Source organism: Staurois parvus, unplaced genomic scaffold (assembly GCF_062004578.1).
Source record: "Staurois parvus isolate SC_StPar_1 unplaced genomic scaffold, SC_StPar_1.0 ptg001529l, whole genome shotgun sequence".
Taxonomy (NCBI): Eukaryota; Metazoa; Chordata; class Amphibia; order Anura; family Ranidae; genus Staurois; species Staurois parvus.
In genome coordinates this window covers 170,889-180,230 of record NW_028319325.1, presented here as the reverse complement: position 1 = coordinate 180,230, position 9,342 = coordinate 170,889, and the positions used below count along the sequence as shown (strand labels likewise).

The window sequence follows — 9,342 nt, the reverse complement described above, 5'->3', positions numbered from 1 at the left end:
GTTATTATTATTATTATTATGATTATTATTATGATTATTATTATTATTATGATTATTATCATCATTATTATTATCATTATTATTATTATTATTAATATTATTATTATTATCATTATTTATTATTGTTATTATTATTATTATTATTATTATTATCATTATTATTATCATCATTATTATCATTATTATCATTATTAATATTATTATTATTATCATTATTTTTTATTATTATCATTATTATTATCATTATTATTATCATCATTATTATCATTATTATTATCATTATTATTATCATTATTATCATCATTATTATTATCATTATTAATATTATTAATATTATTATTATTATCATTATTTTTTATTATTATCATTATTATTATTATCATCATTATTATTATTATTATTATGATTATTTTTATTGTTATTATTATTATTATTATTATTATTATTGTTATTATTATTATTATTATTGTTGCTGTTTTACATACATTTACAATCCACTTCATGTTTTCTGAGCTGCTTTGTGAATGTCTGTCAGCGATGTTGGAGGCGTAGATGCAGCAGGCTGAGGATTTCGTACATTTGTTGGGAATGATTCCTGGCTGCAGGAGAGCGGATGGAGACGGAGTCAGGCGGCATCACAGACCTGCCTGTCGGCTTGTTCCCCCCAATCCCCGGAGACCGATTCCTCCTCGTCTGGAGGCTGCCAACACCTCCTCATCAGAATAGAGCCACCTACGTCCTGGGGGACCCGTCTGCAATATCTGGGCGTCTTCTGGTCTGACAATCTGCTTCCCATTCACACGTCGGGATCGGATCTGAAAGCAGAACTTCGAAAGGAATAACGAACCCCCCGACCCGTCCTTTGTAGGGGGAGCAGTCAAGGTGAGTGCGATGGTCACGGGCTTTGCTGTGGCAGTATTATAATTATTATTTGTAATTATTACTAGTTATTTTTTTTTTTATTAGAAATGTATATATTTTTTATTTTAATTTATTTTATTTTAAATATATTTAGTTAGATTTTATAACTGTTTGTTTTGTTTAGTGTTACTATAGTTGCTATTATTATTATTATTATACAATCTTATGTTATTTCTTATTTACAATAATAATATATTATTATAATTATTGTTATTATTAATTGTGATACTGTATAATAATATTTGTTGTGTTTTATTATTAGTCATATTTTATATATTATTTCTTATTTTTATTTATTATTTCTTACTATTAATTTGTATTTTATTATCATTAGTTATATTGCATTACTATATTTGCTATTATTATCATCATCATCATTATTGTTATTATTACTATTATCGTTATCATTATTATTATTGTTATTATTACTAATAATATTAATAATAACAACGATAATAGTAATAATAATAACAATAATAATAATGATAACGATAATAGTAATAATAACAATAATGATGATGATGATAATAATAGCAAATATAGTAATGCAATATAACTAATGATAATAAAATACAAATTAATAGTAAGAAATAATAAATAAAAATAAGAAATAATAATATATAAAATATGACTAATAATAAAACACAACAAATATTATTATACAGTATCACAATTAATAATAATAATAATAATAATAATAACAATAATAATAACAATAATAATAACAATAATAATGATGATGATGATAATAGTAATAATAACAATAATAATAGTAATAATAACAATAATAATAACAATAATAATGATGATGATGATGATGATGATGATGATGATCCCTTTTGAGCAGTATTATGAGGCGGTTTGTGTTTTTTGTCGGTAACGTTGGTAGAACCCGGGTATGTGGTCCCTTTGGCACTACAAATGACTTTGGCGCTATAATATAATAAATAATACATCCCGCAGCTCATCCTTGAACCCGTCACCCCGCGTTCTGTACGAAGTGCTACATTGCAGATAAAAGTTCTGGAAACAAAACCATAAACTGCAAATCACAGAGAACACCGAGATGCAGAACGCAGCAGCAGCGTGAGCCGAGCGGAGCGAGAACACAAGTGAGAGGAGTGGGGATATAGACAGGAAGGATGGGGATGGGTATGCGATGCTCAGGGTGACGGTACGCTCTCAGGGTGACGGTACGCTCTCAGGGTGACGGTAGGAGCTCAGGGTGATGGAACACTCTCGGGGTGACAGTAGGCGCTCAGGGTGATGGAACGCTCTCGGGGTGACAGTAGGCGCTCAGGGTGATGGAACGCTCTCGGGGTGACGGTAGGCTCTCGGGGTGACGGTACGCTCTCAGGGCGATGGTACGCTCTCGGGGTAACGGTACGCTCTCGGGGTGACGGTAGGCTCTCAGGGTGACGGTAGGCGCTCAGGGTGATGGAACGCTCTCGGGGTGACGGTACGCTCTCGGGGTGACGGTACGCTCTTGGGGTGATGGTAGGCTCTCGGGGTGACGGTAGGCGCTCAGGGTGATGGAACGCTCTCGGGGTGACGGTAGGAGCTCAGGGTGACGGTAGGCTCTCGGGGTGACGGTAAGCTCTCAGGGTGACGGTACGCTCTCGGGGTAACGGTACGCTCTCAGGGTGACGGTAGGCTCTCGGGGTGACGGTACGCTCTCGGGGTGACGGTAGGCGCTCGGGGTGACAGTAGGCTCTCGGGGTAACGGTAGGCGCTCGGGGTGACAGTAGGCTCTCGGGGTGACGGTACGCTCTCGGGAGGGGGGGGTAAGCGCTCGGGGTGACGGTAGGCTCTCGGGGTGACGGTAGGATCTCAGGGTGACGGTAGGCGCTCGGGGTGACGGTACGCTCTCGGGGTGACGGTAGGCTCTCGGGGTGACGGTAGGCGCTCGGGGTGACGGTACGCTCTCGGGGTGACGATAGGCTCTCGGGGTGACGGTAGGCGCTCGGGGTGACGGTACGCTCTCGGGGTGACGGTAGGCTCTCGGGGTGACGGTAGGCTCTCGGGGTGACGGTAAGCTCTCAGGGTGACGGTACGCTCTCGGGGTAACGGTACGCTCTCAGGGTGACGGTAGGCTCTCGGGGTGACGGTACGCTCTCGGGGTGACGGTAGGCGCTCGGGGTGACAGTAGGCTCTCGGGGTAACGGTAGGCTCTCGGGAGGGGGGGGTAAGCGCTCGGGGTGACGGTAGGCTCTCGGGGTGACGGTAGGATCTCAGGGTGACGGTAGGCGCTCGGGGTGACGGTACGCTCTCGGGGTGACGGTAGGCTCTCGGGGTGACGGTAGGTGCTCGGGGTGACGGTACGCTCTCGGGGTGACGATAGGCTCTCGGGGTGACGGTAGGCGCTCGGGGTGACGGTACGCTCTCGGGGTGACGGTAGGCTCTCGGGGTGACGGTAGGCGCTCGAGGTGACGGTAGGCTCTCAAGGTGACGGTACGCTCTCGGGGTGACGGTACGCTCTCGGGGTGACGGTAGGCTCTCGGGGTGACGGTAGGATCTCAGGGTGACGGTAGGCGCTCGGGGTGACGGTACGCTCTCGGGGTGACGGTAGGCTCTCGGGGTGACGGTAGGCTCTCGGGGTGAAGGTAGGCTCTCGGGGTGACGGTAGGCTCTCGGGGTGACGGTAGGATCTCAGGGTGACGGTAGGCGCTCGGGGTGACGGTACGCTCTCGGGGTGATGGTAGGCTCTCGGGGTGACGGTAGGCTCTCGGGGTGACGGTAGGATCTCCGGGTGACGGTAGGCGCTCGGGGTGACGGTACGCGCTCGGGGTGACGGTAGGCTCTCGGGGTGACGGTAGGCGCTCGGGGTGACGGTACGCTCTCGGGGTGACGGTAGGCGCTCGGGGTGACGGTAGGATCTCAGGGTGACGGTAGGCTCTCGGGGTGACGGTAGGCTCTCGGGGTGACGGTAGGATCTCAGGGTGACGGTAGGCTCTCGGGGTGACGGTAGGCTCTCGGGGTGACGGTACGCGCTCGGGGTGACGGTACGCTCTCGGGGTGACGGTAGGCTCTCGGGGTGACGGTAGGCGCTCGGGGTGACGGTACGCTCTCGGGGTGACGGTAGGCGCTCGGGTGACGGTAGGCTCTCGGGGTGACGGTAGGCTCTCGGGGTGACGGTACGCGCTCGGGGTGACGGTAGGCTCTCGGGGTGACGGTAGGCTCTCGGGGTGACGGTAGGATCTCAGGGTGACGGTAGGCGCTCAGGGTGATGGTACGCTCTCGGGGTGACGGTAGGCTCTCGGGGTGACGGTAGGCGCTCGGGGTGACGGTAGGCGCTCGGGGTGACGGTAGGCGCTCGGGGTGACGGTAGGCTCTCGGGGTGACGGTAGGATCTCAGGGTGACGGTAGGATCTCAGGGTGACGGTAGGATCTCGGGGTGACGGTAGGCTCTCGGGGTGACGGTAGGATCTCAGGGTGACGGTAGGCGCTCGGGGTGACGGTAGGATCTCGGGGTGACGGTAGGCTCTCGGGGTGACGGTAGGATCTCGGGGTGACGGTAGGCGCTCGGGGTGACGGTAGGCTCTCGGGGTGACGGTAGGATCTCAGGGTGACGGTAGGCTCTCGGGGTGACGGTAGGATCTCAGGGTGACGGTAGGATCTCAGGGTGACGGTAGGCTCTCGGGGTGATGGTAGGCGCTCGGGGTGACGGTACGCTCTCGGGGTGACGGTAGGCTCTCGGGGGGGGGGGGGTGGGCTCTCGGGGTGACGGTAGGCGCTCGGGGTGACGGTAGGCGCTCCGGCAGAGAGTAGGGGAAGCGGAATCTCATCGTATGCTGGAATAGGGGAGTTATAAAAGAGTGTTCTGGGGGGGGGAGGGGGGTCAGTGATTGTGGAAGGGAGCTCCAGGGAAGAAGGAGAAGTCTGGAAGGTAAGAGTGGATGTAGGATTGCTCCCAGCGGCACGCTGAACTCCTCCTTCTTTGTCGGTGAGGGGCACGGTGTGCCGAGGATGAGATCTGGGAGGATTACGGCACGTGCATTTCTCTTTCAGGCACCCCATGGAGAGGCTGAGGATGGATTCTCCGATGGTCTGGGCTCTGCCATTCATCTTCTCGCAGTTCATGGTGTCAGCGACTCACGGTAAGGACTGAATTATCTCACTGTGTTCAATCCATCACCAGTCCCTACAGCACGGCCAGCTACCAGTCATCAGTGGTCCCAGCTGGTGAACTACAAATCCCAGAAGGCATCTAGTGATAGGATTTGGTTCAACAGCATGTCCTCTGCCCCGCAGCCATGCTGGGAATATGGGGTCCTGGCTAGCTGTAAACTACAAATGCCAGCATGCCTTGGTACCCTTTGGCTGGTGGGACTCGGCACCTCTTGTAGTGGTGGGACTCGGCACCTCGTGTAGCGGTGGGACTCGGCACCTCTTGTAGTGGTGGGACTCGGCACCTCTTGTAGCGGTGGGACTCGGCACCTCGTGTAGCGGTGGGACTCGGCACCTCGTGTAGCGGTGGGACTCGGCACCTCTTGTAGCGGTGGGACTCGGCACCTTGTGTAGCGGTGGGACTCGGCACCTCTTGTAGTGGTGGGACTCGGCACCTCTTGTAGTGGTGGGACTCGGCACCTCGTGTAGCGGTGGGACTGGGCACCTCTTGTAGCGGTGGGACTCGGCACCTCGTGTAGCGGTGGGACTCGGCACCTCGTGTAGCGGTGGGACTCGGCACCTCTTGTAGCGGTGGGACTCGGCACCTCTTGTAGCGGTGGGACTCGGCACCTCTTGTAGCGGTGGGACTCGGCACCTCTTGTAGCGGTGGGACTCGGCACCTCTTGTAGCGGTGGGACTCGGCAACTCTTGTAGCGGTGGGACTCGGCAACTCTTGTAGCGGTGGGACTCGGCACCTCTTGTAGCGGTGGGACTCGGCACCTCTTGTAGCGGTGGGACTGGGCACCTCTTGTAGCGGTGGGACTCGGCACCTCTTGTAGCGGTGGGACTCGGCACCTCTTGTAGCGGTGGGACTCGGCACCTCTTGTAGCGGTGGGACTCGGCACCTCTTGTAGCGGTGGGACTTGGCACCTCTTGTAGCGGTGGGACTCGGCACCTCTTGTAGCGGTGGGACTCGGCACCTCTTGTAGTGGTGGGACTTGCACCCTATAGCCCGAGTACTGGAGGGACTCTTCTATAGGAGGATAAGTCAGGTTTCATGTAGCTGCAATAGAACCACAAGTCTCCTCATAGCCACCAACCATGGACAGAATTTCAGTATCCAAGAAGCAGTTCTGGAACTACCGCCTTCATCGAGTCTCAGCAGCATTTGGTTCTGCAACTCTGGATGAACTACATGTTCCAGCAATTGTAAAGAGCTTTCAGTTCCTGGATCCCGTGTCAATATTCGGATCCTACAAGGACTCTGCGAAGGCTGAAGGCATGTAGTCCATCGGGATGCCAGCGTCTTGCAAGGCTAATAGTTTTGTGCCGGACAGAACTTGCAGATCCTTCACAGCCATGGTCCTAGAGGATGCCCAAGCACTTTGTTGGACTTTGGTTCCTCTAGATGGAGAATCAAGTCTTGCAGTGCTTGCTGGGAAATGTAGTTCCTCTGCAGATGGAAGGCTGCCATCTGTCTGAACATCTCACATTTGTTGTTCTGTCGTGTTGCATCAGAAAATGTCTGCTAACTTAAATTCATTGTCTCCGTTTCTGGCATTCTTTCAAAATGTCTTCGTTCCTGGCTGGTTTTCAGCTGATTTCCAGAGACATCACCTCCCCCCCCTCCCCCCCAGACCAATATATATACATACATGTAGTATTGTTCCTATATCTCTTCTCCGTGTAGATGGCTCCATAAGTCACATTGTCTGTAAATGTATAAAATAAAGGAGCCCATTTGTTATTTATTGGCACCTGGGGGCTGCTGGAGACACCATAAGGGCTCATCAGATCGAAGGTTGCTTTAGCGTTTGAGATTTGATGGGTGTTATGGAGTCAAGTGATGGAATCAAGTGTTAGGGTCAAGTGTTGGGGGTCAAGTGATGGAATCAAATGTTGGGGTCAAGTGTTGGGGTCAAACTAATAAGAAACTGTAAAGGTTTGGGTTAATTCTATTTTTATGAAATGTCTTGCAATGATTTACCTTTATATCGAGAGTCATGTGGACATGTAAGTCCATCCCCATGGGAACTGCTGACCATTTCATTTCATGCGAACAGACGAATGTGAGATCTTCATCCCAATATTGCTCACAGATAAAGGTCAATGAAGGACCATAAAGCTGACACTGTGTATCCCTAAATGAAGGAAAATGTCGATTTGTTCCATAGAAGAAGTACGCCCCAGCTGTTACCTCCATTCTTGTTACCTCCATTCTGGCCATGGAATTACCATCCTGTGTTCCAGGTTATAATATGTATAATGTTCCGATGTTCCAGATTAGGTGGCATTAATTAGAACCTATTTAAGGAGTGTGCAGGTGAAACCTTTCTTTTTGAACTCTCAGACATCTCTGGTCTGCTGTTCTCTTTGCTGTTGACGTATGTGGTGTCATCATGCCGAGATCAATAGAGCTCTCTAAGGTCCTCAGAAAAAAATTTGTACATGTCTAAGAGTCTTTGAAGGGATTTAAAGAGATTTGAAATCAATCATTCCTTGGTATGGAAAATGATCTACAAGTGGCATAGATTTCAAACGGCTAATTAGTCCAGAACTGGCCTACCGAGCAAATTCAACCCAAGAGCTGACTGTTGGATGCTAAAAGTCTCCCAGAACCCCATTTCATTGCGGGGTTTTCAGGTAACTCTTGCAATGGTTGGGGTCAAAGTGCTGCTAGAATCAGAAGGAAATTTCACCGATTCAATTCACATGAGAGATGTGTTAAGAAAACACTGCTGTCCAAAAGAACACTAGAGAAGATTCCAGTTAGGCAATGAACATTTAGTAAAAGACTAGATCTTCTGGAATGGCGTGCTGAAGACTAGTCCATAAAAGACCAGACCTTTCGGAACAATGTTCTGAAGACCTCACCATCAAAGTCCAGTCCTTCTGGAACAATGATCTGAAGACCTTCCCATCAAAGTCCAGGCCATCTGGAACAATGTTCTGAAGACCTCCCCATCAAAGTCCAGACCTTCTGGAACAATGTTCTGAAGACCTCACCATCAAAGTCCAGACCTTCTGGAACAATGTTCTGAAGACCTCACCATCAAAGTCCAGACCTTCTGGAACAATGTTCTGAAGACCTCCCCATCAAAGTTCCGACCTTCTGAAACAATGTTCTGAAGACCTCCCCATCAAAGTCCAGACCTTCTGGAACAATGTTCTGAAGACCTTCCCATCAAAGTCCAGACCTTCTGGAACAATGTTCTGAAGACCTTCCCATCAAAGTCCAGACCTTCTGGAACAATGTTCTGAAGACCTCCCCATCAAAGTCCTGCCCTTCTGGAACAATGTTCTGAAGACCTCCCTATCAAAGTCCATACCTTCTGGAACAATGTTCTGAGGACTGAGTCATCATAGTCCAGACCTTCTGGAACAATGTTCTGAGGACTGAGTCATCATAGTCCAGACCTTCTGGAACAATGTTCTGAGGACTGAGTCATCATAGTCCAGACCTTCTGGAATAATGTTCTGAAAACCTCCCCATCAAAGTCCAGGCCATCTGGAACAATGTTCTGAAGACCTTCCCATCAAAGTCCAGACCGTCTGGAACAATGTTCTGAAGACCTCACCATCAAAGTCCAGTCCTTCTGGAACAATGTTCTGAAGACCTCCCCATCAAAGTTCAGACCTTCTGAAACAATGTTCTGAAGACCTCCCCATCAAAGTCCAGACCTTCTGGAACAATGTTCTGAAGACCTCCCCATCAAAGTCCAGACCTTCTGGAACAATGTTCTGAAGACCTCCCCATCAAATTCCAGACCTTCTGGAACAATGTTCTGAAGACCTTCCCATCAAAGTTCAGACCTTCTGGAACAATGTTCTGAAGACCTCCCCATCAAAGTCCACACGTGCTGGAACAATGTTCTGAAAACTGGGCCATCAAAGTCCAGACCTTCTGGAACAATGTTCTGAGGACTGAGCCATCATAGTCCAGACCTTCTGGAACGATGTTCTGAAGACTTCACCATCAAAGTCTTGACCTTCTGGAACAATGTTCTGAAGACCTCACCATCAAAGTCCAGACCTTCTGGAACAATGTGCTGAAGAAATCAGCAGAGATAGAGTTGTTTTGTAGCAGTAACAATAGACATGTTTGCCAAAAACCAAAGACAGCATTTTAGGAGAAAATCCTCATACCAACTGTGAAGCATGGTGGTAGAGATGTTGTGGATTGGAGTTGCATTGCTGCTTCAGAGTCTGAGCAGCCTGTAGTCATTCAATCAGCTGTGTATTCTGCATCATATCAATGTGAGGACAACTGTCAAAGAGTTGAAGTTGAACCAGAAAGGGACATTTTAACATGAT

The 9,342-nt window shown here is 48.6% G+C and overlaps 1 protein-coding gene across 2 annotated transcripts in view; it reads left to right on the top strand.

Moving 5' to 3' along the window:
* Positions 1–483: 483 nt before the first annotated feature.
* Positions 484–9,342, top strand: part of LOC149435359 (protein delta homolog 1-like) — a 46,431-nt gene continuing 37,572 nt past the window's right edge. The window contains exons 1-2 of one of the 2 annotated variants that reach the window (XM_089662733.1): positions 484–882; positions 4,930–5,018. In XM_089662733.1, the coding sequence (XP_089518859.1) occupies positions 4,937–5,018 (82 nt within the window). In that variant the 5' untranslated portion in view covers positions 484–882; positions 4,930–4,936. The remainder of the gene's footprint in view (positions 883–4,929; positions 5,019–9,342) is intronic. The other variant, XM_089662732.1, reaches the window with a different exon arrangement.